This window comes from Solanum stenotomum, chromosome 11 (genome assembly GCF_019186545.1).
Source record: "Solanum stenotomum isolate F172 chromosome 11, ASM1918654v1, whole genome shotgun sequence".
Classification (NCBI taxonomy): domain Eukaryota; kingdom Viridiplantae; phylum Streptophyta; class Magnoliopsida; order Solanales; family Solanaceae; genus Solanum; species Solanum stenotomum.
The window spans coordinates 55,906,330-55,934,109 of record NC_064292.1 but is presented as its reverse complement, the minus strand read 5'-3'; the positions used below and the strand labels follow the sequence as shown (position 1 = coordinate 55,934,109).

The window sequence follows — 27,780 nt, the reverse complement described above, 5'->3', positions numbered from 1 at the left end:
TTATTATTTTTATATAAAGATATGATATTTGATGCTCACTAGTACAATTAATTCAAATTCACATAACTTAACTTATTATTGAAGGAGTCACTTACAAACTTTATTGAAGAAGTCTCTTTCAATACTTATTAACGCAAATGACGTGCTCCCTACTAGAAATTTCTTCATTCTCACAATTCGAACTCTAGAATTTATGTATATTCCAAGTCTTTTGACAATTTCCCTTTGTTGACATTGATTCGATTAATTCAAATTTGCATCGTACATAATCAAGTAAAAGAGGACATGTTTGATCTCCATTCACAATTGGATAATACACTATTATTCAACAAAAAAACGTCGATTTTGATGAAGTCATGCCTCCAATTTTACATTTCTTAATCGTTACATGTCATATAATGTCAACGATTTGTGCCTTGATGATGAACATTTCGCATTAATGTTGCTACTTAAAGGTTGTGAGTTCAACTTACAATTGTTTAATTAATCGCGTTAAGACTCAGAGAGGATATTGATGATTGTAAACATAGTTTTGATATCAATGGCAGAGAGATAGTTCGTTGGACAATGAAAAATGGAGCTGTCTTGACCTATCTATCGATGAAATGGAACGATGTAACGACTAAATAATGTTACAAAAACTTATATCTTGGTTCTGCATTTGTTGTTGTGATAACTTGCACTACTAGAAACACACGAATTTTTTATGGTCCTTTCATTGAAATCATCGTAATTGTACTCTTCATACTGCATTTTCATTGGAAATATGTCAAAATTGTACTCGTTACAATTTTTTTCACCTCTCGTGTCCTAATGAAGCGCGAATTGAGATAAATGAAGAGTTCCTCTATCGGATGATCAAAACCAAATTCTCCCTCAGATTGACTAAGCAAATGTTGAAAAAAAGGAACAAAATTGAACTTCTGTTCCTATGGTTTTCACCAACATAGACAACAAAAAATGACCTTTTGGAACGTCTCCTAGTGTCGAAAACTTGTTGAGGACTCGAGTAGATTGAGTTATACGAGGAACTCAGATGGACATAATCGTAGCTATAGAGTAATGAACAGAAGAAATTTAAGGAACTCAATAGCAGATAAGTCATCGAATGGTCAAGTATTTATAAATTTTGACCATATTGTTTGATACAACATGCCCTACATGTACTGGTGCCTTATACCAAATGATCTCAGAAGATTTCAATGTCAAGTGAATCCAAAACAATATTAATGAAGTTTGTCAACTTCTTTCAAGTTGAGCACAAGTGAAAAAAAAGACAATACCATATGATGTATCACATGGTATTGCCTTATAAGATCTTTGATATACACTTATAGTTTAGTGGAAAACAATACTACATGTATGTTTATATAGCCCTATTTGTTGTTATTCTGCGAAAAATGAAAAAAAAAATGCATCATGGTTTTGTTAAGGTCACCTATCTACATGACAAAGAAGAGACCAGAACATGGTTCTGCTTCTTACCAGTACTAACTCATTTGATGGTTTCAAATTATTGGCGTTTGGTGGGAAGTAGCAAATACGAGCTGATATCATAGCTAATCGGTTGTTGATCAAAGAGAAGAAAGGAAGAAACTTATCATCTTTTGTTCTCAAACTTAGCCAACAGGGATCAGCACATGGCTTTGCCTAACATATTTATCAGCTTCTCTTGTATAAATAAGCCCTCTTTCATGAGCCTTTTCATCATCAAGCACAAGCATTATCAATTCAGCCATCAAAAGTCTCTAAATTTGTTATTTACTTTCTTGTTTTCAATCTTTTGGAAAAGAAAATGGCAATGATTAGTACCAAGAAACTCATCAAAATGGCTAGGAAATGGCAGAAGTTTGCATCCATGCAGAGGAAGAGGATTTCATTTCCAAGAAATGGCAGTGATGCAGATGATTGTAGTACGTCTTCATCGTCTATAGTTGAAAAAGGACATTTTGTAGTATACACAGCTGATCAAGCACGCTTTGTCATTCCATTAGCTTACCTTGAAAATGAAGTCATTAGGCAACTGTTGAACTTGTCTGAAGAAGAATTTGGGCTACCGAGTGGTGGCCCTATTACATTACCTTGTGATTCAGCCTTCATGAACTATATCATTTCACTAATCAAAAAAGGCGTAGCTGCAGGAGATCTTCACAAAGCATTGCTCCTCTCAATTCCTTCATGTTGTTGTTCAACTTCTTCTTTGCACCAAGAAAGTGGAAACCAACAGCTTCTTGTTTGTTGAGTCATAATCAACAATTTTTTTTAATTACATTCTAGCTTAGATAGGGCATAGAATGAAACACAATTGTAAAGCACATCATACAGACTGAATATTATTTTATAAGAGAAAATTTACTATATCCACTGTTTTCACTTTTACATTTGGTTCCTGAATTGGTACCACTTATGTATTGCAAGCATTTCACTAACTGCGGTACCTCCTTGATCGAACAAGGTCTAAATGATCAATCAATCAACTATGCCTCCTTCTATGTGTATGCATTAGTATGTTCCAATCAGGCTTTGCTGAAGTATCTGCATTAGGGTGGCAGAGATGAGAGACAACGGCATCTGAAGTATCGCAGGGCTTGTTTTCTAAGTTAGCATCCTGTGTGAACATTTTGTGGTATTTTCAGACTTCAGAAGCAATTAGGTGATAAAACAATATGAGCTAACAAGTCTTGAAATCTAAAGGAAGACTCAAGTTTGATATTAGAAAAACTAAAGACATACTTTACTCTAACTGATGATATAAGAATGAACAAGTAACACATAATCTTGAGAAATGCACAGAAAAAAGGAAACTTTTTGCACTGTGTATATATAAGTTTATGGAAAGTCTCACATCCAAAAGTTTATCCAAGTATACAGACACTAAACTTGTTGAATGGTAGGCCTCATTGCTTCTCATAACTTGGAATCAAGGACATCCTACGTAGTTTCTTGTTACTTATCACAAGTCATGTCATTCTTATGCCGCTGAATGATACTTTCTTCGATGTGCTAGTTTGCACCACTTAACAGAAAAAATCTAAATGAATAACGGCATTGTTCTAGCAAATATAACCAAAATAGTGATTGTTAAAACAGCACTTCTGCTATTCATAAATTGATCATGGAAACAATTTCTATAGATTCTTGTGTTTCTGAACTATACAGTGAGAGTTCCTATCTAAATCTCCTCTTTCTAAAATCTAAGTTCTACTGTTTTACAAAATTTCATGTGCAAAGATTGGCACTTTGATACAATTCATGATCTCCTCAAGCGGGATGTGAGATCAACAAACACATCCTCTTTGCAAGGTATTGTGAGACCACCCATTGGATGATCGAAGCCAAACTGTTCTTCAGCTTGAGTCAACAAGTCTTGAAATAAAGGCTGGCTCAAGTAAGATATTGGCACGACGAATCTCTTCTTCTGACTCTCTCCAACATATACTGCACAATGACCTTTGGGAACACCTCTGGAATTTGAAAACCTCCTCAAGAGTCTTGTACCTTGAACAAGGGGACTCAGTTTGATAGCCCTAGTGAGATACTTTTTTAACCTCAAATGATGAGTTCAAAGGATTTTGAGAAGCACACAACAATGAGACTTGTGTTTTGCATAAAATGATTTCTATATTTGTGTATGTATACAAAGTTAGTGGTAAGCTTCATATCAAAATTTAATGGCCACATGAAGTTTCACATGGCTTTGTTAAGAACAACACTATGCCCCAGTGAAGTTGATGTCAAGATAGATATCTAAAGGTCACCTGTCTACATGACAAAGAAGAGAGCAGAACATGGTTTTGCTTCTCACCAGCAATTGTTCATTTAATAGTCTCAAAGTATTGGCATTGCTGAGAAATACCATGTAGGCCTAGTTGATCAAAGAGAAGAAAGGAAGAAATTAAACTTATCGTCTTTTATTTTCAAACTTAGCTTCATCCACAAATTTTAGGCCCCATATCAACATGTCCAACAGGCATCAACACATGGCTTTGCCTAACAGACTTATCAGCTCCTCTTGTATAAATAATCCATCTATCATGAGTCTTTTCATCATCAAGCACAAGCATTATCAATTCACCCATCAAAAGTCTTCAATCTTCCGAAAAGAAAATGGCAATGATCAGTACCAAGAAACTTATCAAAATGGCCAGGAAATGGCAGAAGTTTGCAGCCAAGCAGAGGAAGAGGATTTCATTTCCAAGAAATGGCAGTGATGCAGATAGTTGCAGTACATCCTCATCATCTATAGTTGAAAAAGAACATTTTGTAGTATACACAGCTGATCAAGTACGCTTTGTCATTCCATTGGTTTACCTTGAAAATGAGATCATTAGGCAACTCTTGAAAATGTCTGAAGAAGAGTTTGGGCTTCCGAGTGGTGGCCCTATTACATTACCTTGTGATTCAGCCTTCATGGACTATATCATTTCATTAATCAAGAAAGGTGTAGCGGCTGGAGATCTTCACAAAGCATTGCTCCTATCAATTCCTTCATCTTGCTGTTCAACTTCTTCTTTGCACCAAGAATGTGGAAATCAGCAGATTCTTGTTTATTGAATCAAGATCAACATTCTTTCTGTACATACTAGCTCAAAATATAGTTATTAGAGAGGACGGAGATTGAAGAGTATACAATTGTAAAGCATATCATACTGATTGAATCTTATTTAATCAAGAAAATTTACCATATTCATGGCATTCACTTTTCACTTTGGTTATTAGGAGTCCTAACAATCTAATCCTTGATTGAAATGGAAGTCTTGACACTAATGATAACAACCACGTCTCAAATCCAAACTGTTTAACCTCAATTATATAAAATTATATCTTTATTCATTATGTTCTAATCGTCCGTATATTCCAATACTGAAAATTTTCTCTTTCAAGTGAAATTAGGAGTTGTCTAGAACTAGTACATTCTCAAAATCTCAGTTAAATTTGTCTCAGCTCCAACAGATTGTTAATATTTTGAGCACTTTGTCTGATATATGGTCTAACTTGTCCATCATCATACTGTTGCTCCTATCGATCGGTGCATCTGAAGGTCCATGTAGGATATGAAGGATTGTATCTAAGAATATACAAGAAACAAAATATTTTTGAGAAATACACAGAAAAGGAAAGCTTCTTGCACTGTGTTCTGCGAAAATATTTTGTATATGTAAGTTTATGGCAAGTCTCACATCAAAAAGCTTAGCTGTCAAGAAAAAAATGAAGTATTCAGAGATTTAACGGTTAAATTTCTCGAAGACCAATAGTAGGTGGCCTCGTTGCTTCTCATGACTTGGAATCAAGGACATTGTGTTCTGCTCAAATGTGTAATTTCCAGTGAGTTATTGTAAAGGTCATTCTTATTCTGCTAAATGACACTTTCTTGTATTGTATACAGGAGTTTAGTTACTTTGTTTAGCATAAAGATTAGAAAAGAACAATGGAATCATTTAACCAAATATTATGAAAAAGGATTAATCAAAACTAGAACTTTTGCTATTCATAAATTGATCATGGAATAGTTTTCTTGATTCTTGTGTTTCTGAACTGTACAGTGAATTTTCCTCTTTCTAATATCTAAGTCCTACTACTACTTTACAAAATTTCATGTGCAGGAGAATTCATGATCTCCTCAAGTGGGAAGTGAGATCAACGAACACGTCCTCTTTGCAAGGTATTGTGAGACCACCCATTGGATGATCGAAGCCAAACTGTTCTTCAGCTTGAGTTAACAAGTCTTGAAATAAAGGCTGACTCAAGTATGATATTGGCACGATGAATCGCTTCTTCTGACTCTCTCCTACATATACTGCACAATGACCTTTTGGAACACCTCCGGAATTTGAAAACCTCCTCAAGATTCTAGAACCTTGAATAAGGGGACTCATTGTGATACCCATGGTGAGATACTTTTGTAACTTTAAATGATGACTTAAAAGAAAGAATAAAGGACTTTGAGAAATACACAGCAGTTGAGATTTGTATTTTGTGTAAAAATCTTTCTGTGTATGTGTATATATACAAAGTTAGTAGTAAGTTTCATATCCAAATTTGGCGGTGAAGAGAATTTGGTGGCCACTGGTGAGAGACAATGGCACATGAAGCTTCACATGGTTTTGCTTACTCTATTATTATCAAGTATTCAGACAATAAATTTGTAGAAGAACGACATTAGGACCCGCTTTTATTTGAAATAAAATCCACAAGAATGATGATGCCGAGATGGAAATCTGAAGGTCACCTATCTACACGACATAGAAGAGAGCAGAACATGGTTTTGCTTCTTACCAGTAGGCCTAGTTGATTTAAGAAAAGAAAGGAAGAGACTTATCTTCTTTTATTTTCAAACTAGCTTCATCCACAAAATTTAGGCCCCATATGAACATGGCCAACAGGCATCAGCACATGACTTTGTCTAACAAACTTATTAGCTCAACTTGTATAAATAATCCCTCTTTCAAGAGCCTTTTCATCATCAAACACAAGCATTATCAATTCAGCCATCAAAGGTCTCTAAATTTCTTGTTTCCAATCTTCCGAAAAGAAAATGGCAATGATCAGTACCAAGAAACTCATCAAAATGGTCAGGAGATGGCAGAAGTTTGCAGCCATGCAGAGGAAGAGGATTTCATTTCCAAGAGATGACAGTTGTAGTACATCCTCATCGTCTAGAATCGAAAAAGGACATTTTGTAGTCTATACAATTGATCAAAGGCGCTTCATGATTCCCTTGGTTTACCTAGAAAATGAGATCATTCAGCAACTCTTGAACATGTCTGAAGAAGAATTTGGGCTTCCGAGTAGTGGCCCTATTACATTACCTTGTGATTCAGCCTTCATGGACTACATCACTTCACTAATCAAGAAAGGCGTAGCTGCAGGAGATCTTCACAAAGCATTGCTCCTCTCAATTCCTTCATCTTGCTGTTCGACTTCTTCTTTGCACCAAGAAAGTGGAAACCAACAGCTTCTTGTTTGTTGAGTCATAATCAACATGCTAGCTCAAAATAGTTTTTAGATAGGGCATATACTGAAGAACACAATTGTAAAGCACATCATACACATTGAATGTTATTTTATCAGAGAAAATTTACATATCTGCAGCTTTCACTTTTACATTTGGTTATGAGAAGACTTGACAATCTAATCCTGGATTAACAACACTTTGTTTATTGCAAGCATTTCACTTACTGCAGTACCTCCTTGATCAAATAATGTCTAAGTGCTTGAAATTTTGACTCTGAGGAGATCAATCAATCAACTATTCTTCCTTTTATGTATATGCATTAGTATGTTCTAATCAGACTTTGCTGAAGTATTGCAGGGCTTGCCTTCTAATTAAGTTAGCATCCAGTGTGAACATTTTGTGGTATTTTCAGAAGCAATTAGGTGACAAAACAATATGAGCTATCAGGTCTTGAAATCTAAAGGCAGACTCAATTAGTATTATATTAGAACAACTAAAGACATCCTTAAAATTCCTCTTCTTGAAAAATGTACAGAAAAAGGAAAGCTTTTTGCACTGTGTTCTGCTCAAATACTTCGTGTGTGTGTGTATATAAGTTTATCGCAAGTCTCACATCCAAAAGTTTAGTAGTCGAGACAAGTAAAGATGTGCTATTAGTATCCTAGTATTTAGACACTAAACTTGTTAAATATTAGGCCCCATTGCTTCTCATAACTTGGTAAAAAAATTTAAAGCCTTAAGAACAGATAAAGCTGATGACTTCGTTCCGCTATGTAATTTCTTGTTACTTATCACAAAATTCATTCTTATTCTGCTAAGTGATACGTTCTTCGATGTGCTAATTTGAACCACACAGTGCAAATTATTATTTGTTTAGCAGAAAATTTCTAAATAAATAATGGTTTTGTTTTAGCAAATATAACCAAAAAAGTGATTATAAGAAACAGCACTTCTGCTATTCATAAATTGATTATGGAAACAACTTCTATAAATTCTTGTGTTTCTGAACTATATAGTGAGAGTTCCTCTCTAAATCTCCTCTTTCTAAAATCTAAGTTCTACTGTTTTACAAAATTTCATGTGCACAGATTGGCACTTTGATACAATTCATGATCTCCTCAAGCGGGATGTGAGATCAACAAACACGTCCTCTTTGCAAGGTATTGTGAGACCACCCATTGGATGATCGAACCCAAACTGTTCTTCAGCTTGAGTTAACAAGTCTTGAAATAAAGGTTGGCTCAAGTAAGATATTGGCACGACAAATCTCTTCTTCTGGCTCTCTCCTACATATACTGCACAATGACCTTTTGGAACACCTCCGGAATTTGAAAACCTCCTCAAGATTTTAGTACCTTGAATAAGGGGACTCATTTTGATACCCATAGTGAGATACTTTTGTAACTTCAAATGATGAGTTAAAAAGGAAAAGAATGAAGGATTTTGAGTAATATACAGCAAGTGAGACTTGTGTTTTGCATAAAACAAACTTTCTATGTATGTGTATATATACAAAGTTAGTGGTAAGTTTCACATCCAAATTTAATGGTGGAGAATTTGGTGGTTGCTGGTGAGAGACATTGGCACATGAAGCTTCACATGGTTTTGCTTAGTCTACTATTATCAAGTATTCAGACATTAGGCCCTGCTTTTATTTGAAGTAAAATTGACAAGAATCGATGAAGTTGATGCCAAGATGGAAATCTAAAGGTGACCTATCTACATGACAAAGAAGAGAGCAGAACATGGTTTTGCTACTCACCAGCAAATGGTCATTTAATGGTCACAAACTATTGGCATTACTGAGAAATACCAAGTAGGCCTAATTGATAAAAGATTAGAAAAGAAGAAACTTATCTTCTTTTATTTTCAAACTTAACTTCATCCACAAATTTTAGACCCCATATGAACATGGTCAACAGGCATCAGCACATGCCTTTGCCTAACAAACTCATCAGCTCAACTTGTATAAATAATCCCTCTTTCATGAGGCTTTTCATCATCAAGCACAAGCATTATCAATTCAACCATCGAAAGTCTCTCTTATTTACTTTCTTGTTTCCAATCTTCAGGAAAAAAAATGGCAATGATTAGTACCAAGAAACTCATCAAAATGGCTAGGAAATGGCAGAAATTTGCAGCCATGAAGAGGAAGAGGATTTCATTTCCAAGAAATGACAGTGATGAAGACAGTTGTAGTACATCGTCATCGTCTATAATTGAAAAAGGAAATTTTGTAGTATATACAGCTGATCAAGCACGATTTGTCATTCCATTGGCTTACCTTGAAAATGAAGTCATTAGACAACTCTTGAATATGTCTGAAGAAGAGTTTGGGCTTCCGAGTGGTGGCCCTATTACGTTACCCTGTGATTCAGCCTTCATGGACTACATCATTTTGCTAATCAAGAAAGGCGTAACTGCTGGAGATCTTCACAAAGCGTTGCTCCTATCAATTCCTTCATGTTGCTGTTCAATTTCTTCTTTGCACCATGAAAGTGGAACTCAACAGATTCCTGTTTATTGAGTCATAACAAACATTCTTTTTGTACATGCTAGTTCAAATATAGTTTTAGAGAGGATAGGGATTGAAGAGTACACAATTGTACAGCATATCATACAGTTTGAATATTATTTTATCAGAAAATTTAACATATCCACAGCTTTCACTTTTACATTTGGTTATGTGAAACTCCTAACAATCGATGACTTAGTCATGGACCACTCGATTTAAAGATATGGTGACAGAAAATTGAATAAAAGCATCAACATGAGCCATGTCCACAACTCAATTGGTCCCATATTCAACAACAACACATGATTTTGCCTTAAACACCTAACTCAAGTTGACAACTAGAGCTATAAATAAACTGCTTCTATGATCCATTTGATCATCAAGCAGATACCGATCACTAAAACAATCTTTTAAAAGATCATAAACTTTTTTTCCGTCCTATAATCCTACGAGATCAATATGATAAGCGCCAAGAAACTCATCAAGATGGCAAGAAAATGGCAGAAGTTCGCAGCAAAACAAAGGAAAAAAATTTCTTTTCCAAGATCCAATTACGATGATGCAGAGAGTTGCAGCACATCATCTTCTATAGTTGGTAAAGGGAATTTTGTGGTATATACTACTGATCAGAAGCGATTTGTGGTTCCGTTGGCTTACCTTCAACACGAGGCAATCAGACAACTATTACACATGTCTGAAGAAGAGTTTGGACTTCCAAGTGATGGTCCTATCACATTACCATGTGATGCACAGTTCATGAACTATGTCATATCACTTATCGAAAGAGGTCTATCTGCAGATCTTCAGAATGCTTTGCTTGTTTTTGTACCTACAAGTCGATGCTCATCAGCTTCATACCTTCAAGAACAACGAAACTCGCAATTGCTAGTTTGTTAATCTAACTTTGATAAGTTTTGTAGTGGATATATGATACTCAACAAGTGTAGAGAATGTTAACATTTATATACATCATTTTCTTGACCCCAACTTGTGCTATTCTTCGACATGTTAGAAAAAAAAGTGATTTCTTTCCGTCTATATCTGTCTAATTTTTGGATGACATAGTTACTTAATATCTTGTTCTATTCCTCGTGTTGTTTGGAAAGTTATTCGATACTTGTATTGGAAGAAGGTAGCAAGTATTACGTAGAATAGTTGAGGTGCGCATAAGTTGACCCAAACAACACCATAAAAATGAAGGTAAGCTGACAACTTTGATAAATATATTTCGGAACTAATAAAAATTTGCGAACAATAGATAAACATAGGTCCTTACATGATTTCAGAAAGAAAAAAAGCATGTCTCGATCATATATAAGCAAATGTTAAATAAGTGATTTCAGAGAGATCAAACTTTCTGTATAAACAATTCCTTCCTGGAATGCAGATTGAGACCCAGACAATCCAACTAACTGTCCTTTGGATGTCCTAAATACATGACCATAGCAACTTTGCCTACGAAAGTCAAGGCTACACCTTAGTAGCACATCACCATCTGCATACCTATATTTCGGTGTAATATTATAAGAATCAGAAGCACGTAATGTGAACAATTCAGTCCAAGATTCCACAACACCATACTCTTTCATTCCCCACAACTGAAAAGTAATGGGCTGATCTCGATGATAGTTATCTGTAGAATAAAAGCAAAGCATTCCTCCCAATACCGAAATGCCATAATTGGAGCTTTGTTTGTGGTCAAATCTATACATTCGCTCTAGCAATGGTATATCTCTGTACACCTCATTTGAAGTACTAAATGAAACCACAGAATAATTATACGAACAACCTAGCCAATGAAATGCTCCACGTACAAATACCACGGGACTTATAGTGAAATCTTGATAATATGGATGAATCTCCATTTGAGATCCTGTCTTAGGGCATACAATAGTTGGAAAGTTAAAAATACTTCTCCACGAACGACTTTTTAGCGTGAGAATCTCAAGGGCTGGTTCTACGCCACCCCTGTTCACCTTAAGGATCTTATAGTCATCACTATTTGCGTCATATCCAAATCCGAAAGAAGTATACTCTAGTTTAAATGGTGAATGGGGAAGTGCTAGTTTTGTCGATTCTCTTGTGGAGTGGTTCCACAACAAAAGTTGGTCACCAAATGAATAATTAAGTCCAAGAAGAACCAAACCATCGCAACAAGAATAAATATTGGCTTCACCAAATGGTGTGCATTTTGAAGGGCGATTTTGTGCATCCTGAATGAGTTGATCAGTCGATAGAGAAAAACAAAAGAAGTTAAACAAACCAGAAGCAAAACTTTCACGAACAAGAAGTTTTTGGGAGTTTAAGTCATTCTTGGCATGACTGAGATGCTTCATCTTAAAGTATGACTCGGAGATTAACGTCTTCCAAGATTTTGAAACACATTTGAATCGAAGAAGAGACCTCACGGGTGACCTGATGAGGATGTCCATAATTATTCCTTCTTGGTATTGAATTTCCATGGCCTAGACAGGACAAAACAAGTGCTTTAGTATTTCACAAGTTGAAGACATTAATCTTTTGGGCCCACACACATTCCAACGGCGGGGAAGCCGGGGTGGAGTCAGAATTTTCACTAATATAAAAAGTATACATAAAAAAGTCAAGAATATTCAACATCAACTACATATACATAGAAGCAGAAACAAAGCCTATCTCCATGCCGACCATCAAATACGAGATTTGTTAAAGAAGAAAGGTATAGAAACTATAGTCCAATCAACAATATACAAAATTGTAACAACATTGAAATTAGAACTCACTTGATGATCAACAATATCTATTAGCTTTATAGCTGCTTTACAACTCTCTTCCCTGCAAATTAATTAAAAAATATAGTGGTCAGAGTTACGGATTCAGAATTTTAGTTTATGAATTTTGAATAGATTACATATTAAACAAATTTGTAACATAATTACAGGGCTTGAGCCAAAGCTACGTGATTCTGCCAAACCAAATAATGGTGGCTCCACTTGGGGGGTTATTCTAATGTAATTCATCGAAAAATTACACGGTATATATACAAGGTGAAATTCTACTTCTTCATGAATATTTGAATCCCCTTAGTGAAGATACGAACTAAAAAGAAATTAATTACCTTTGTAAATTTGATTGAACTTGACAATTTGAATGTTAGCGTTATTTAAAAAGAATAAGAAAAAATGCAGTTGGATGCTAGGGTTTATAATAGTCACGAATTGGACTTGAGGAGAAATTAATTTTGTTGGAACAGTGAAGTCAATATATAGTATTAAAATTATTAAATTATTTTTTGTGAAATTAAAGTAACTACACTTTAACCACGTCCATCTATAACAAGTTTGGATTAAATTAGTTATGTTGAGATTAGTTATTCTAGTATTACTTCTTTTAGTAAATATTTGATTTGTTGTATTAAAAATAATATATAATTGTATATTAATAAGAATATTTTGAGGGGATATTTTTATCATTTTCACTAATCCATGAATAAGTTATCCACACTTACTATTCCACTAAGAAGCAGGAATAACTTATCTCGGTGCTAATTATTAATTTTTGATAAGCTATGACAAACTTTATAACCAAACAAGAAATTAAAGGAAACATTTTTCCAAGATTATCTCCTTTTATGTATCACATATTCACACCAGGATCAGATAGTTAAGTCTACTTGATAACCAAATGTAAGAGTGAAAGATATGGATATATATGGTAAATTTTCTGATAAAATAATATTCAATTTGTATGATGCGCTTTACAATTGTGTTCTTCAGTCTATGCTCTATCTAATAACTATATTGAGGTAGCATGTAACTGTTGACACCTAATTTTGACCTTCCCCGATAATAATCAATTATCGAGCTTCTTAANATGATGTAGTCCATGAAGGCTGAATCACAAGGTAATGTAATAGGACCACCACTCGGAAGCCCAAATTCTTCTTCGGACATGGTGAAGAGTTGCCTAATGACTTCATTTTCAAGGTAAACCAATGGAATGACAAAGTGAACTTGATCAACAGTGTATACTACAAAATGTCCTTTTTCAACTATAGACGATGAGGATGTACTACAAATATCTGCATCACTACCATTTCTTGGAAATGAAATCCTCTTCCTCTGCATGACTGCAAACTTCTGCCATTTCCTAACCATTTTGATGAGTTTCTTGGTACTGATTAGTGCCATTTTTTTTTTTTGGAAGATTGAAAACAAGAAAGTAAATAAGAAATTTAGAGACGTTTGATGGTTGAATTGATAATGCTTATGCTTGATGATATTGATTCGATTAATTCAAATTCTCATCGTACATAATCAAGTAAAAGAGGACATGTTCCTATTAGAGGTTTGATCTCCATTGACAATTGGATAATATACTATTATTCAAAGAAAAAACGTCGATTTTTGACAAAATCATGCCTCCAATTTTACATCTATGTACTTTTTTTTCGATTTTCTTAATCGTTACATGTCATATAATGTCAACGATTTTTGCCTTGATGATGAACATTTCGCGTAAATGTTGCTACTTAAAGGTTGTGAGTTCAACTTACGATTGTTTGATTAATAGCGTTAAGACTCAGAGAGGATATTGATGATTATAAAGATTGTTTTGATATCAATGGCAGAGAGATAGATCGTTGTTATCTATCGATGCAATGGAATGATGTAACGACTAAATGTTACAAAAACTTATATCTTGGTTCTGCATTTGTTGATGTGATAACTTGCACTACTAGAAACACACGAATTTTTGATGGTTCTTTCATTGAAAATCCATCGAAATTGTACTCTTTGATGACATTTTCATTGGAAATACGTCAAAATTGTACTCGTTACAACTGTTTCCAACGGACTTTCCCTCAGGAATTCGGATTTCAGACTGTTCCATCAGCTCTTTTGAAAATTCGCGTTTTTTTTAGAAAGTTGAGCTGTCCAAAACAGAGATTTTTTTCACCTCTCGTGTCCTAATGAAGTGCGAAATGAGATAAATGATGAGTTCCTCTCCACAATGAACTGTTTAAACCGCCTATCGGATGATCAAAACCAAATTCTCCCTCAGCTTGACTAAGCAAATGTTGAAAAAAAGGAACAAAATGAACTTCTGTTCTTATGATTTTCACCAACATAGACAACAAAAAATGACCTTTTGGAACGTCTCCTAGTGTCGAAGACTTGTTGAGGACTTGAGTAGATTGAGTTATACGGGAACTCAGATGGACATAATCGTAGCTATAGAGTAATGAACGGAAGAAATTTAAGGAACTCGATAGCAGATAAGTCATAGAATGGTCAAGTATTTATAATTTTTGACCATATTGTTTGATACAACAGGCCTACATGTACTGGTGCCTTCTACCAAATGATCTCAGAAGATTTCAATGTCAAGTGAATACGAAACGATATTAATGAAGTTTGTCAACTTCTTTCAAGTTGAGCACAAGTGAAAAAAAGACAATACCATATGATGTATCACATGGTATTGCCTTATAAGGTCTTTGATAAACACTTATAGTTTAGTGGAAAACAATACTACATGTATGTTTATATAGCCCTATTTGTTGTTATTCTGCGAAAAATGGAAAAAAAATGCATCATGGTTTTGATAAGGTGACCTATCTACATGACAAAGAAGAGAGCAGAACATGGTTTTGCTTCTTACAAGCAATTGTTCATTTAATGGTTTCAAATTATTGGTGTTGGTGGGAAGTAGCAAATACGAGCTGATATTATAGCTAATCGGCTGTTGATCAAAGTGAAGAAAGGAAGAGACTTACCATCTTTTGTATGTTCTCAAACTTAGCTTCATCCACAAATTTTTAAGGCCCCATATCAACATGGCCAGCAGGCATCAACACATGACTTTGCCTAACAAACTTATCAGCTCAACTTGTATAAATAATCCCTCTTTCATGAGCTTTTTGATCATCAAGCACAAGCATTATCAATTCAGCCACCAAAAGTCTCTAAATTTGTTATTTACTTTCTTGTTTTCAATCTTCTGGAAAAGAAAATGGCAATGATTAGTACCAAGAAACTCATCAAAATGGCTAGGAAATGGCAGAAGTTTGCAGCCATGCAGAGGAAGAGGATTTCGTTTCCAAGAAATGTTAACGATGCAGATAGTTGTAGTACGTCTTCATTGTCTATAGTTGAAAAAGGACATTTTGTAGTATACACAGTTGATCAAGCACGCTTTGTCATTCCATTGGCTTACCTTGAAAATGAAGTCAATAGGCAACTCTTAAGCATGTCAGAAGAGGAATTTGGGCTTCCGAGTGGTGGTCCTATTACATTACCCTGTGATTCAGCCTTCATGGACTACATCATTTCGCTAATAAGGAAAGGCGTAACTGCAGGAGATCTTCACAAAGCATTGCTCCTCTCAATTCCTTCTTGTTGCTGTTCAACTTCATCTTTAAACCAAGAATTGGGAAACCAACAGCTTCTTGTTTGTTGAGTCATAATCAACATTTTTTTAATTACATTCTAGTTTAGATAGGGTATAGAATGAAGAACACAATTGTAAAGCACATCATACAGATTGAATATTATTTTATCAGAGAAAATTTACTATATCCCCTGTTTTCACTTTTACATTTGGTTATGAGAAGACTTGACAATCTAATCCTGAATTGGTACCACTTATGTATTAACACCACTTTGATTATTGCAAGCATTTCACTAACTGCGGTACCTCCTTGATCGAATAAGGTCTAAATCAACCAACTATGCCTCCTTCTATGTATATGCATCAGTATGTTCCAATCAGGCTTTGCTGAAGTATCTGCATTAGGGTGGCAGAGATGAGAGACAACGGCATCTGAAGTATCACAGGGCTTGTTTTCTAAGTTAGCATCCTGTGTGAACATTTTGTGGTATTTTCAGACTTCAGCAGCAATTAGGTGATAAAACAATATGAGCTAACAAGTCTTGAAATCTAAAGGAAGACTCAAGTTTGATATTAGAAAAACTAAAGACATACTTAACTCTAACTGATGATATAAGAATGATCAAGCAACACATAATCTTGAGAAATGCACAGAAAAAGGAAAACTTTTTGCACTATGTATATATAAGTTTATTGCAAGTCGCACATACCAAAAGTTTATCCAAGTATACAGACACTAAACTTGTTGAATGGTATAGGCCTCATTGCTTCTCATAACTTGGAATCAAGGACATCCTACAAAGTTTAAAGCCTAAAGTATAGATAAAGCAGATGACTTGGTTCCGCTACGTAATTTCTTGTGACTTATCACAAGTCATGTCATTCTTATTCCGCTAAATGATACTTTCTTGGATGTGCTAGTTTGCACCACTTAGCAGAAAAAACTAAATGAATAACGCCATTGTTCTAGCAAATATAACCAAAATAGTGGTTGTTAAAACAGCACTTCTGCTATTCATAAATTGACCATGGAAACAACTTCTATAGATTCTTGTGTTTCTGAACTCTACAGTGAGAGTTCCTATCTAAATCTCCTCTTTCTAAAATCTAAGTTCTACTGTTTTACAAAATTTCATGTGCAAATATTGGCACTTTGATACAATTCATGATCTCCTCAAGCGGGATGTGAGATCAACAAACACGTCCTCTTTGCAAGGTATTGTGAGACCACCCATTGGATGATCAAAGCCAAACTGTTCTTCAGCTTGAGTTAACTAGTCTTGAAATAAAGGCTGGCTCAAGTAAGATATTGGCACGACGAATCTCTTCTTTTGACTCTCTCCTACGTATTCTGCACAATGACCTTTTGGAACACCTCCCGAATTTGAAAACCTCCTCAACATTTTGATAGCCATAGTGAGATACTCTTTTAACTTCAAATGATGAGTTCCAAGAATGAACAAAGGATTTTGAGAAACACACAGCAATGAGATATGTGTTTGCATAAAATAATTTCTATGTATATATACAAAGTTAGTGGTAAGCTTCATATCAAAATTAAAGGGCCACAGGTGAGAGACAATGGAACATGAAGTTTCACATGGCTTTGTTGAAGAACAACACTAGGCCACAATGAAGTTTATGCCAAGATGGATATCTAAAGGTCACCTATCTACATGACAAAGAAGAGAGCAGAACATGGTTTTGCTTCTCACCAGCAATTGTTCATTTAATGGTCTCAAATTATTGGCATTGCTGAGAAATACCAACTAGGCCTAGTTGTTGTTGATCAAAGAAACTTATCATCTTTTATTTTCAAACTTAGCTTCATCAACAAATTTTAGGCCCCATACCAACATGTCCAACAGGCATCAACACATGGCTTTGCCTAACAGACTTATCAGCTCCTCTTGTATAATAATCCCTCTTCCATGAGCCTTTTCATCATCGAGCAAAAGCATTATCAATTCAGCCATCAAAAATCTCTAAATTTATTATTTACTTTCTTGTTTCCAATCTTCCAAACAAAACAAATGGCAATGATCAGTAACAAGAAACTCATCAAAATGGCTCGGAGATGGCAGAAGTTTGCAGCCAAGCAGAGGAAGAGGATTTCATTTCCAAGAAATGACAGTGATTCAGACAGTTGTAGTACGTCTTCATCGTCTATAGTAGAAAAAGGACATTTTGCAGTGTATACAGCTGATCAAGTTCGGTTTGTCATTCCTTTGGCTTACCTTGAAAATGAAGTCATTAGGCAACTCTTGAACATGTCTGAAGAAGAGTTTGGGCATCCGAGTGGTGGCCCTATTTCATTACCTTGTGATTCAGCCTTCATGGACTACATCATTTTGTTAATCAAGAAAGGCGTAACTGCAGGAGATCTTCACAAAGCATTGCTCCTATCAATTCCTTCATCTTGCTGTTCAACTTCTTCTTTGCACCAAGAATGTGGAAATCAGCAGATTCTTGTTTATTGAATCAACATCAACATTCTTTCTGTACATAATAGCTCAAAATATAGTTATTAGAGACAACGGAGATTGGAGAGTACACAATTGTAAAGCATATCATACTGATTGAATCTTATTTAATCAAGAAAATTTACCATATTCATGGCTTTCATTTTGGTTATTAGGAGTCCTAACAATCTAATCCTGGATTGAAATGGAAGTCTTGACACTAATGATAACAACTACGTCTCAAATCCAAACTGTTTAACCTCAATTATATGAATCATATCTTTATTCATTATGTTCTAATCATGTCCGTTTATTCCAATACTGAAAATTTTCTCTTTCAAGTGAAATTAGGAGTTGTCTAGAACTAGTACATTCTCAAAATCTCAGTTAAATTTGTCTCAGCTCCAAGAGATTGTTAATATTTTGAGCACTTTGTGTGATATATGGTCTAACTTGTCCATCATCATACTGTTGCTCCTATTGATCGGTGCATCTGAAGGTCCATGTAGGATATGAAAGATTGTATCTAAGAATATACAAGAAACAAATACTTTTGCGAAATACACAGAAAAGGAAAGCTTCTTGCACTGTGTTCTGCTAAAATATTTTGTATATGTAAGTTTATGGCAAGTCTCACATCAAAAAGCTTAGCTGTCAAGAAAAAAAATGAAGTATTCAGAGATTTAACGGTTAAATTTGTCGAAGAACAATAGTAGGTGGCCTCGTTGCTTCTCATGACTTGGAATCAAGGACATTGTGTTCTGCTCAAATGTGTAATTTCCAGTGAGTTATTGTAAAGGTCATTCTTATTCTGCTAAATGACACTTTCTTGTATTGTATACAGGAGTTTAGTTACTTTGTTTAGCATAAAGATTAGAAAAGAACAATGGAATCATTTAACCAAATATTATGAAAAAGGATTAATCAAAACTAGAACTTTTGCTATTCATAAATTGATCATGGAATAGTTTTCTTGATTCTTGTGTTTCTGAACTGTACAGTGAATTTTCCTCTTTCTAATATCTAAGTCCTACTACTACTTTACAAAATTTCATGTGCAGGAGAATTCATGATCTCCTCAAGTGGGAAGTGAGATCAACGAACACGTCCTCTTTGCAAGGTATTGTGAGACCACCCATTGGATGATCGAAGCCAAACTGTTCTTCAGCTTGAGTTAACAAGTCTTGAAATAAAGGCTGACTCAAGTATGATATTGGCACGATGAATCGCTTCTTCTGACTCTCTCCTACATATACTGCACAATGACCTTTTGGAACACCTCCGGAATTTGAAAACCTCCTCAAGATTCTAGAACCTTGAATAAGGGGACTCATTGTGATACCCATGGTGAGATACTTTTGTAACTTTAAATGATGACTTAAAAGAAAGAATAAAGGACTTTGAGAAATACACAGCAGTTGAGATTTGTATTTTGTGTAAAAATCTTTCTGTGTATGTGTATATATACAAAGTTAGTAGTAAGTTTCATATCCAAATTTGGCGGTGAAGAGAATTTGGTGGCCACTGGTGAGAGACAATGGCACATGAAGCTTCACATGGTTTTGCTTACTCTATTATTATCAAGTATTCAGACAATAAATTTGTAGAAGAACGACATTAGGACCCGCTTTTATTTGAAATAAAATCCACAAGAATGATGATGCCGAGATGGAAATCTGAAGGTCACCTATCTACACGACATAGAAGAGAGCAGAACATGGTTTTGCTTCTTACCAGTAGGCCTAGTTGATTTAAGAAAAGAAAGGAAGAGACTTATCTTCTTTTATTTTCAAACTAGCTTCATCCACAAAATTTAGGCCCCATATGAACATGGCCAACAGGCATCAGCACATGACTTTGTCTAACAAACTTATTAGCTCAACTTGTATAAATAATCCCTCTTTCAAGAGCCTTTTCATCATCAAACACAAGCATTATCAATTCAGCCATCAAAGGTCTCTAAATTTCTTGTTTCCAATCTTCCGAAAAGAAAATGGCAATGATCAGTACCAAGAAACTCATCAAAATGGTCAGGAGATGGCAGAAGTTTGCAGCCATGCAGAGGAAGAGGATTTCATTTCCAAGAGATGACAGTTGTAGTACATCCTCATCGTCTAGAATCGAAAAAGGACATTTTGTAGTCTATACAATTGATCAAAGGCGCTTCATGATTCCCTTGGTTTACCTAGAAAATGAGATCATTCAGCAACTCTTGAACATGTCTGAAGAAGAATTTGGGCTTCCGAGTAGTGGCCCTATTACATTACCTTGTGATTCAGCCTTCATGGACTACATCACTTCACTAATCAAGAAAGGCGTAGCTGCAGGAGATCTTCACAAAGCATTGCTCCTCTCAATTCCTTCATCTTGCTGTTCGACTTCTTCTTTGCACCAAGAAAGTGGAAACCAACAGCTTCTTGTTTGTTGAGTCATAATCAACATGCTAGCTCAAAATAGTTTTTAGATAGGGCATATACTGAAGAACACAATTGTAAAGCACATCATACACATTGAATGTTATTTTATCAGAGAAAATTTACATATCTGCAGCTTTCACTTTTACATTTGGTTATGAGAAGACTTGACAATCTAATCCTGGATTAACAACACTTTGTTTATTGCAAGCATTTCACTTACTGCAGTACCTCCTTGATCAAATAATGTCTAAGTGCTTGAAATTTTGACTCTGAGGAGATCAATCAATCAACTATTCTTCCTTTTATGTATATGCATTAGTATGTTCTAATCAGACTTTGCTGAAGTATTGCAGGGCTTGCCTTCTAATTAAGTTAGCATCCAGTGTGAACATTTTGTGGTATTTTCAGAAGCAATTAGGTGACAAAACAATATGAGCTATCAGGTCTTGAAATCTAAAGGCAGACTCAATTAGTATTATATTAGAACAACTAAAGACATCCTTAAAATTCCTCTTCTTGAAAAATGTACAGAAAAAGGAAAGCTTTTTGCACTGTGTTCTGCTCAAATACTTCGTGTGTGTGTGTATATAAGTTTATCGCAAGTCTCACATCCAAAAGTTTAGTAGTCGAGACAAGTAAAGATGTGCTATTAGTATCCTAGTATTTAGACACTAAACTTGTTAAATATTAGGCCCCATTGCTTCTCATAACTTGGTAAAAAAATTTAAAGCCTTAAGAACAGATAAAGCTGATGACTTCGTTCCGCTATGTAATTTCTTGTTACTTATCACAAAATTCATTCTTATTCTGCTAAGTGATACGTTCTTCGATGTGCTAATTTGAACCACACAGTGCAAATTATTATTTGTTTAGCAGAAAATTTCTAAATAAATAATGGTTTTGTTTTAGCAAATATAACCAAAAAAGTGATTATAAGAAACAGCACTTCTGCTATTCATAAATTGATTATGGAAACAACTTCTATAAATTCTTGTGTTTCTGAACTATATAGTGAGAGTTCCTCTCTAAATCTCCTCTTTCTAAAATCTAAGTTCTACTGTTTTACAAAATTTCATGTGCACAGATTGGCACTTTGATACAATTCATGATCTCCTCAAGCGGGATGTGAGATCAACAAACACGTCCTCTTTGCAAGGTATTGTGAGACCACCCATTGGATGATCGAACCCAAACTGTTCTTCAGCTTGAGTTAACAAGTCTTGAAATAAAGGTTGGCTCAAGTAAGATATTGGCACGACAAATCTCTTCTTCTGGCTCTCTCCTACATATACTGCACAATGACCTTTTGGAACACCTCCGGAATTTGAAAACCTCCTCAAGATTTTAGTACCTTGAATAAGGGGACTCATTTTGATACCCATAGTGAGATACTTTTGTAACTTCAAATGATGAGTTAAAAAGGAAAAGAATGAAGGATTTTGAGTAATATACAGCAAGTGAGACTTGTGTTTTGCATAAAACAAACTTTCTATGTATGTGTATATATACAAAGTTAGTGGTAAGTTTCACATCCAAATTTAATGGTGGAGAATTTGGTGGTTGCTGGTGAGAGACATTGGCACATGAAGCTTCACATGGTTTTGCTTAGTCTACTATTATCAAGTATTCAGACATTAGGCCCTGCTTTTATTTGAAGTAAAATTGACAAGAATCGATGAAGTTGATGCCAAGATGGAAATCTAAAGGTGACCTATCTACATGACAAAGAAGAGAGCAGAACATGGTTTTGCTACTCACCAGCAAATGGTCATTTAATGGTCACAAACTATTGGCATTACTGAGAAATACCAAGTAGGCCTAATTGATAAAAGATTAGAAAAGAAGAAACTTATCTTCTTTTATTTTCAAACTTAACTTCATCCACAAATTTTAGACCCCATATGAACATGGTCAACAGGCATCAGCACATGCCTTTGCCTAACAAACTCATCAGCTCAACTTGTATAAATAATCCCTCTTTCATGAGGCTTTTCATCATCAAGCACAAGCATTATCAATTCAACCATCGAAAGTCTCTCTTATTTACTTTCTTGTTTCCAATCTTCAGGAAAAAAAATGGCAATGATTAGTACCAAGAAACTCATCAAAATGGCTAGGAAATGGCAGAAATTTGCAGCCATGAAGAGGAAGAGGATTTCATTTCCAAGAAATGACAGTGATGAAGACAGTTGTAGTACATCGTCATCGTCTATAATTGAAAAAGGAAATTTTGTAGTATATACAGCTGATCAAGCACGATTTGTCATTCCATTGGCTTACCTTGAAAATGAAGTCATTAGACAACTCTTGAATATGTCTGAAGAAGAGTTTGGGCTTCCGAGTGGTGGCCCTATTACGTTACCCTGTGATTCAGCCTTCATGGACTACATCATTTTGCTAATCAAGAAAGGCGTAACTGCTGGAGATCTTCACAAAGCGTTGCTCCTATCAATTCCTTCATGTTGCTGTTCAATTTCTTCTTTGCACCATGAAAGTGGAACTCAACAGATTCCTGTTTATTGAGTCATAACAAACATTCTTTTTGTACATGCTAGTTCAAATATAGTTTTAGAGAGGATAGGGATTGAAGAGTACACAATTGTACAGCATATCATACAGTTTGAATATTATTTTATCAGAAAATTTAACATATCCACAGCTTTCACTTTTACATTTGGTTATGTGAAACTCCTAACAATCGATGACTTAGTCATGGACCACTCGATTTAAAGATATGGTGACAGAAAATTGAATAAAAGCATCAACATGAGCCATGTCCACAACTCAATTGGTCCCATATTCAACAACAACACATGATTTTGCCTTAAACACCTAACTCAAGTTGACAACTAGAGCTATAAATAAACTGCTTCTATGATCCATTTGATCATCAAGCAGATACCGATCACTAAAACAATCTTTTAAAAGATCATAAACTTTTTTTCCGTCCTATAATCCTACGAGATCAATATGATAAGCGCCAAGAAACTCATCAAGATGGCAAGAAAATGGCAGAAGTTCGCAGCAAAACAAAGGAAAAAAATTTCTTTTCCAAGATCCAATTACGATGATGCAGAGAGTTGCAGCATATCATCTTCTATAGTTGGTAAAGGGAATTTTGTGGTATATACTACTGATCAGAAGCGATTTGTGGTTCCGTTGGCTTACCTTCAACACGAGGCAATCAGACAACTATTACACATGTCTGAAGAAGAGTTTGGACTTCCAAGTGATGGTCCTATCACATTACCATGTGATGCACAGTTCATGAACTATATCATATCACTTATTGAAAGAGGTCTATCTGCAGATCTTCAGAATGCTTTGCTTGTTTTTGTACCTACAAGTCGATGCTCATCAGCTTCATACCTTCAAGAACAACGAAACTCGCAATTGCTAGTTTGTTAATCTAACTTTGATAAGTTTTGTAGTGGATATATGATACTCAACAAGTGTAGAGAATGTTAACATTTATATACATCATTTTCTTGACTCCAACTTGTGCTATTCTTCGACATGTTAGAAAAAAAAGTGATTTCTTTCCGTCTATATATCTGTCTAATTTTTGGATGACATAGTTACTTAATATCTTGTTCTATTCCACGCGTTGTTTGGAAAGTTATTCGATACTTGTATTGGAAGAAGGTAGCAAGTACTATGTAGAATAGTTGAGGTAAGCATAAGCTGACCCAAACTACACCATATAAATGAAGGTAAGCTGACAACTTTGATAAATATATTTCGGAACTAATAAAATTTTGCGAACAATAGATAAACATAGGTCCTTACATGATTTCAGAAAGAAAAAAAGCATGTCTCGATCATATATAAGCAAATGTTAAATAAGTGATTTCGGAGAGATCAAACTTTATGTATAAACAATTCCTTCCTGGAATGCAGATTGAGACCCAGATAATCCAACTAATTGTCCTTTGGATGTCCTAAATACATGACCATAGCAACTTTGCCTACGAAAGTCAAGGCTACACCTTAGTAGCACATCGCCATCTGCATACCTATATTTCGGTGTAATATTATAAGAATCAGAAGCACGTAATGTAAACAATTCAGTCCAAGATTCCACATCACCATACTCTTTCATTCCCCACAACTGAAAAGTAACGGGCTGATCTCGACGATAATTATCAGTAGAATAAAAGCAAAGCATTCCTCCCAATACCGAAATGCCATAATTGGAGCTTTGTTTGTGGTCAAATCTATACATTTGCTCTAGCAATGGTATATCTCTGTACACCTCATTTGAAATACTAAATGAAACCACAGAATAATTATACGAATGACCTAGCCAATGAAATGCTCCACGTACAAATACCACGGGACTTATAGTGAAATCTTGATAATATGGATGAATCTCCATTTGAGATCCTGTCTTAGGGCATACAATAGTTGGAAAGTTACAAATACTTCTCCACGAACGACTTTTTAGCATGAGAATCTCAAGGGCTTGTTCTACACCACCCCTGTTCACCTTAAGGATCTTATAGTCATCACTATTTGCGTCATATCCAAATCCAAAAGTAGTATACTCTAGTTTAAATGGTTTATAGGAAAGTGCTAGTTTTGTTGATTCTCTCGTGGAGTGGTTCCACAACAAAAGTTGGTCACCAAATGAATAATTAAGTCCAAGAAGAACCAAACCATCGCAACAAGAATAAATATTGGCTCCACCAAACGGTGTGCATTTTGAAGGGCAATTTTGTGCATCCCGAATGAGTTGATCAGTCGATAGAGAAAAACAAAAGAAGTTAAACAAACCAGAAGCAAAACTTTCACAAACAAGAAGTTTTTGGGAGTTTAAGTCATTCTTGGCATGACTGAGATGCTTCATCTTAAAGTATGACTCGGAGATTAACTTCTTCCAAGATTTTGAAACACATTTGAATCGAAGAAGAGACCTCACGGGTGGCCTGATGAGGATGTCCATAATTATACCTTCTTGGTATTGAATTTCCATGGCCTACATAGGACAAAGCAAGTGCTTTAGTATTTCACAAGTTAAATACATTAATCTTTTGGACACACACATTCCAACGGCGGGGAAGCAGTGGCGGAGTCAGAATTTTCACTAATATAAAAAAAGTATACACAAAAAAAAAGTCAAAAATATTCAACATTAACTACATATACATAGAAGCAGAAACAAAGCCTATCGCCACGCGAACCATCAAATACGAGATTTTTTAAAGAAGAAAGCTATAGAAACTATAGTCCATCAACAATAAACAAAATTGTAACAACATTGAAATCAAAACTCTCTTGATGATCAACAATATCTATTAGCTTTATGGTTGCTTTACAACTCTCTTCCCAGCAAATTAATTAAAAAATATAGTGGTCAGAGTTACGGATTCAGAATTTTTAGTTTATGAATTTTGAATAGATTACATATTAAACAAATTTGTAACATAATTACAGGGCTTGAGCCAAAGCTACTTGATTCTGCCGAACCAAATAATGGTGGCTCCACTTGGGGGTTATTCTAATGTTATTCACTGAAAAATTATATTGTATATATATACATGGTCAAATTCCGCTTCTTCATGAATATTTGAATCTCCTTAGTGAAAATAAGATGTGAAAGAAATTAATTACCTTTGCAAATTTGATTGAACTCGACAATTTGAATGTTAGAGTTATTTAAAATAAAAAATAAAAAATAAAAAATGCAGTTGGATACTAGGGTTTATAGTAGTCACGAATTGGACTTGAGGAGAAATTAACTTTGTTGGAACAGTGAAGTCAATATATAGTATTAAAATTATTAAATTTATTTTTGTGAAATTAAAGTAACTAAACTTTAATTACGTCCATCTATAACAAGTTAGGAACTTAGGATTAAATTAGTTATGTTGAGATTAGTTATATTAAGATTAGTTACTCTAGTATTATCTTTTAGTAAATATTTGATTTGTTGTATTAAATTGTGGAATAACTTATTCTTGAATAAAATAGTTAAAATGACAAAAATATCCCCTCAGACCCTTTTTATACTTATGGAGGATATTTTTGTAATTATAGATATTGTTGAACATAGGTGAGTTTTGATTTCAATGTTGTTACAATTCAGGATCAGATTGTTAAGTCTACTCATAACCAAATGTAAAAAGTGAAAGATGTGGATATATATGGTAAAATTTCTGATAAAATAATATTCAATTTGTATGATGCGCTTTACAATTGTGTTCTTCAGTCTATGCCCTATCTAAAAACTATATTGAGCTAGAATGTAACAAAACAAATGTTGATTATGACTCAACAAACAAGAAGCTGTTGGTTTCCACTTTCTTGGTGGAAAGAAGTTGAACAGCAACATGAAGGAATTGAGAGGAGCAATGCTTTGTGAAGATCTCCTGCAGTTACGCCTTTCCTTGTTAGCGAAATAATGTAGTCCATGAAGGCTGAATCACAAGGTAATGTAATAGGACCACCACTCGGAAGCCCAAATTCTTCTTTGGACATGTTCAAGAGTTGCCTATTGACTTCATTTTCAAGGTAAACCAATGGAATGACAAAGCGAGCTTGATCAGCAGTGTATACTACAAAATGTCCTTGTTCAACTATAGACGATGAAGTTGTACTACAATCATCTGCATCACTTACATTTCTTGAAAATGAAATCCTCTTCCTCTGCATAGCTGCAAACTTCTGCCATTTCCTAACCATTTTGATGAGTTTCTTAGTACTAATCATTGCCATTTTTTTTGTTTGGTAGATTGGAAACAAGAAAGTAAACAAGAAATTTAGAGACTTTTGATGGCTGAATTGATAATGCTTATGCTTGATGATGAAAAGGCTCATGAAAGAGGGCTTATTTATACAAGAGGAGCTGATAAGTTTGTTAGGCAAAGCCATGTGCTGATGCCTGTTGGCCAAGTTAGTATGGGGCCTAAAATTTGTGGATGAAGCTACTAAGTTTCTTCCTTTATATTCTTTGATCAACTAGGCCTACTTGGTATTTCTCAGTAATGTCAATAATTTGAGACTATTAAATGAACTATTGCGGGTGAGAAGCAAAACCATGTTCTGTTCTGTTCTTTG

General features: G+C 34.8%; 14 protein-coding genes and 2 pseudogenes across 15 annotated transcripts; 10 read left to right on the top strand and 6 right to left on the bottom strand.

Annotated features, from left to right (window-relative positions):
- Positions 1 to 1,690: 1,690 nt before the first annotated feature.
- LOC125844946 (auxin-responsive protein SAUR68-like) lies at positions 1,691 to 2,283 on the top strand. Its single transcript, XM_049524311.1, has one exon. It carries the CDS (start codon positions 1,796 to 1,798, stop codon positions 2,240 to 2,242), a length of 447 nt encoding a protein of 148 aa, XP_049380268.1. The 5' UTR covers positions 1,691 to 1,795; the 3' UTR covers positions 2,243 to 2,283.
- Positions 1,724 to 20,844, top strand: LOC125844960 (auxin-responsive protein SAUR68-like). Of its 2 annotated transcripts, none has more exons than XM_049524326.1 (2): positions 1,724 to 1,744; positions 20,260 to 20,844. In XM_049524326.1, the coding sequence occupies exon 2, from the start codon at positions 20,298 to 20,300 to the stop codon at positions 20,730 to 20,732; it is 435 nt and encodes a 144-aa protein (XP_049380283.1). In that variant the 5' UTR covers positions 1,724 to 1,744; positions 20,260 to 20,297; the 3' UTR covers positions 20,733 to 20,844. The 2 variants fall into 2 exon arrangements, with proteins under 2 accessions (XP_049380283.1, XP_049380282.1); XM_049524325.1 differs by lacking the exon at positions 1,724 to 1,744 and adding an exon at positions 15,393 to 15,413.
- Positions 4,075 to 4,674, top strand: LOC125844948 (auxin-responsive protein SAUR68-like). Its single transcript, XM_049524313.1, has one exon. The coding sequence runs from the start codon at positions 4,108 to 4,110 to the stop codon at positions 4,552 to 4,554; it is 447 nt and encodes a 148-aa protein (XP_049380270.1). The 5' UTR covers positions 4,075 to 4,107; the 3' UTR covers positions 4,555 to 4,674.
- LOC125844944 (auxin-responsive protein SAUR21-like) lies at positions 5,440 to 6,392 on the bottom strand (annotated as a pseudogene).
- On the top strand, positions 6,421 to 7,076 carry LOC125844959 (auxin-responsive protein SAUR68-like). Its single transcript, XM_049524324.1, has one exon. The coding sequence runs from the start codon at positions 6,536 to 6,538 to the stop codon at positions 6,968 to 6,970; it is 435 nt and encodes a 144-aa protein (XP_049380281.1). The 5' UTR covers positions 6,421 to 6,535; the 3' UTR covers positions 6,971 to 7,076.
- LOC125844961 (auxin-responsive protein SAUR21-like) lies at positions 7,840 to 8,600 on the bottom strand. The gene has a single exon (XM_049524327.1). It carries the CDS (start codon positions 8,339 to 8,341, stop codon positions 8,063 to 8,065), a length of 279 nt encoding a protein of 92 aa, XP_049380284.1. The 5' UTR covers positions 8,342 to 8,600; the 3' UTR covers positions 7,840 to 8,062.
- LOC125844954 (auxin-responsive protein SAUR68-like) lies at positions 8,984 to 9,536 on the top strand. Its single transcript, XM_049524318.1, has one exon. It carries the CDS (start codon positions 9,036 to 9,038, stop codon positions 9,480 to 9,482), a length of 447 nt encoding a protein of 148 aa, XP_049380275.1. The 5' UTR covers positions 8,984 to 9,035; the 3' UTR covers positions 9,483 to 9,536.
- On the top strand, positions 9,572 to 10,541 carry LOC125844957 (auxin-responsive protein SAUR68-like). The gene has a single exon (XM_049524322.1). The coding sequence runs from the start codon at positions 9,930 to 9,932 to the stop codon at positions 10,365 to 10,367; it is 438 nt and encodes a 145-aa protein (XP_049380279.1). The 5' UTR covers positions 9,572 to 9,929; the 3' UTR covers positions 10,368 to 10,541.
- LOC125844947 (auxin-responsive protein SAUR68-like) lies at positions 15,390 to 16,029 on the top strand. Its single transcript, XM_049524312.1, has one exon. It carries the CDS (start codon positions 15,465 to 15,467, stop codon positions 15,909 to 15,911), a length of 447 nt encoding a protein of 148 aa, XP_049380269.1. The 5' UTR covers positions 15,390 to 15,464; the 3' UTR covers positions 15,912 to 16,029.
- LOC125844953 (auxin-responsive protein SAUR68-like) lies at positions 17,804 to 18,445 on the top strand. The gene has a single exon (XM_049524317.1). The coding sequence runs from the start codon at positions 17,876 to 17,878 to the stop codon at positions 18,320 to 18,322; it is 447 nt and encodes a 148-aa protein (XP_049380274.1). The 5' UTR covers positions 17,804 to 17,875; the 3' UTR covers positions 18,323 to 18,445.
- LOC125844943 (auxin-responsive protein SAUR21-like) lies at positions 19,202 to 20,293 on the bottom strand (annotated as a pseudogene).
- A 780-nt stretch (positions 20,845 to 21,624) lies between the features above and the next one.
- LOC125844963 (auxin-responsive protein SAUR21-like) lies at positions 21,625 to 22,384 on the bottom strand. The gene has a single exon (XM_049524328.1). It carries the CDS (start codon positions 22,101 to 22,103, stop codon positions 21,825 to 21,827), a length of 279 nt encoding a protein of 92 aa, XP_049380285.1. The 5' UTR covers positions 22,104 to 22,384; the 3' UTR covers positions 21,625 to 21,824.
- A 390-nt stretch (positions 22,385 to 22,774) lies between these two features.
- LOC125844955 (auxin-responsive protein SAUR68-like) lies at positions 22,775 to 23,298 on the top strand. The gene has a single exon (XM_049524320.1). The coding sequence runs from the start codon at positions 22,798 to 22,800 to the stop codon at positions 23,242 to 23,244; it is 447 nt and encodes a 148-aa protein (XP_049380277.1). The 5' UTR covers positions 22,775 to 22,797; the 3' UTR covers positions 23,245 to 23,298.
- A 374-nt stretch (positions 23,299 to 23,672) lies between these two features.
- On the top strand, positions 23,673 to 24,231 carry LOC125844958 (auxin-responsive protein SAUR68-like). The gene has a single exon (XM_049524323.1). The coding sequence runs from the start codon at positions 23,692 to 23,694 to the stop codon at positions 24,127 to 24,129; it is 438 nt and encodes a 145-aa protein (XP_049380280.1). The 5' UTR covers positions 23,673 to 23,691; the 3' UTR covers positions 24,130 to 24,231.
- Positions 24,232 to 24,589: 358 nt separating this feature from the next.
- Positions 24,590 to 25,666, bottom strand: LOC125846108 (F-box/kelch-repeat protein At3g06240-like). The gene has a single exon (XM_049525558.1). The coding sequence runs from the start codon at positions 25,664 to 25,666 to the stop codon at positions 24,590 to 24,592; it is 1,077 nt and encodes a 358-aa protein (XP_049381515.1).
- Positions 25,667 to 26,870: 1,204 nt separating this feature from the next.
- Positions 26,871 to 27,604, bottom strand: LOC125844940 (auxin-responsive protein SAUR68-like). Its single transcript, XM_049524306.1, has one exon. It carries the CDS (start codon positions 27,592 to 27,594, stop codon positions 26,995 to 26,997), a length of 600 nt encoding a protein of 199 aa, XP_049380263.1. The 5' UTR covers positions 27,595 to 27,604; the 3' UTR covers positions 26,871 to 26,994.
- Positions 27,605 to 27,780: the final 176 nt, after the last annotated feature.

Bases quoted from the DNA above. Each gene is read 5' to 3' on its own strand.
- LOC125844947 (XM_049524312.1), top strand. From the start codon at position 15,465: ATGGCAATGATTAGTACCAAGAAACTCATCAAAATGGCTAGGAAATGG.
- LOC125844954 (XM_049524318.1), top strand. From the start codon at position 9,036: ATGGCAATGATTAGTACCAAGAAACTCATCAAAATGGCTAGGAAATGG.
- LOC125844955 (XM_049524320.1), top strand. From the start codon at position 22,798: ATGGCAATGATTAGTACCAAGAAACTCATCAAAATGGCTAGGAAATGG.
- LOC125844961 (XM_049524327.1), bottom strand. From the start codon at position 8,341: ATGGGTATCAAAATGAGTCCCCTTATTCAAGGTACTAAAATCTTGAGG.
- LOC125844946 (XM_049524311.1), top strand. From the start codon at position 1,796: ATGGCAATGATTAGTACCAAGAAACTCATCAAAATGGCTAGGAAATGG.
- LOC125844957 (XM_049524322.1), top strand. From the start codon at position 9,930: ATGATAAGCGCCAAGAAACTCATCAAGATGGCAAGAAAATGGCAGAAG.
- LOC125844959 (XM_049524324.1), top strand. From the start codon at position 6,536: ATGGCAATGATCAGTACCAAGAAACTCATCAAAATGGTCAGGAGATGG.
- LOC125844953 (XM_049524317.1), top strand. From the start codon at position 17,876: ATGGCAATGATCAGTAACAAGAAACTCATCAAAATGGCTCGGAGATGG.
- LOC125844948 (XM_049524313.1), top strand. From the start codon at position 4,108: ATGGCAATGATCAGTACCAAGAAACTTATCAAAATGGCCAGGAAATGG.
- LOC125844963 (XM_049524328.1), bottom strand. From the start codon at position 22,103: ATGGGTATCAAAATGAGTCCCCTTATTCAAGGTACTAAAATCTTGAGG.
- LOC125846108 (XM_049525558.1), bottom strand. From the start codon at position 25,666: ATGGACATCCTCATCAGGCCACCCGTGAGGTCTCTTCTTCGATTCAAA.
- LOC125844940 (XM_049524306.1), bottom strand. From the start codon at position 27,594: ATGGCTTTGCCTAACAAACTTATCAGCTCCTCTTGTATAAATAAGCCC.
- LOC125844960 (XM_049524326.1), top strand. From the start codon at position 20,298: ATGGCAATGATCAGTACCAAGAAACTCATCAAAATGGTCAGGAGATGG.
- LOC125844958 (XM_049524323.1), top strand. From the start codon at position 23,692: ATGATAAGCGCCAAGAAACTCATCAAGATGGCAAGAAAATGGCAGAAG.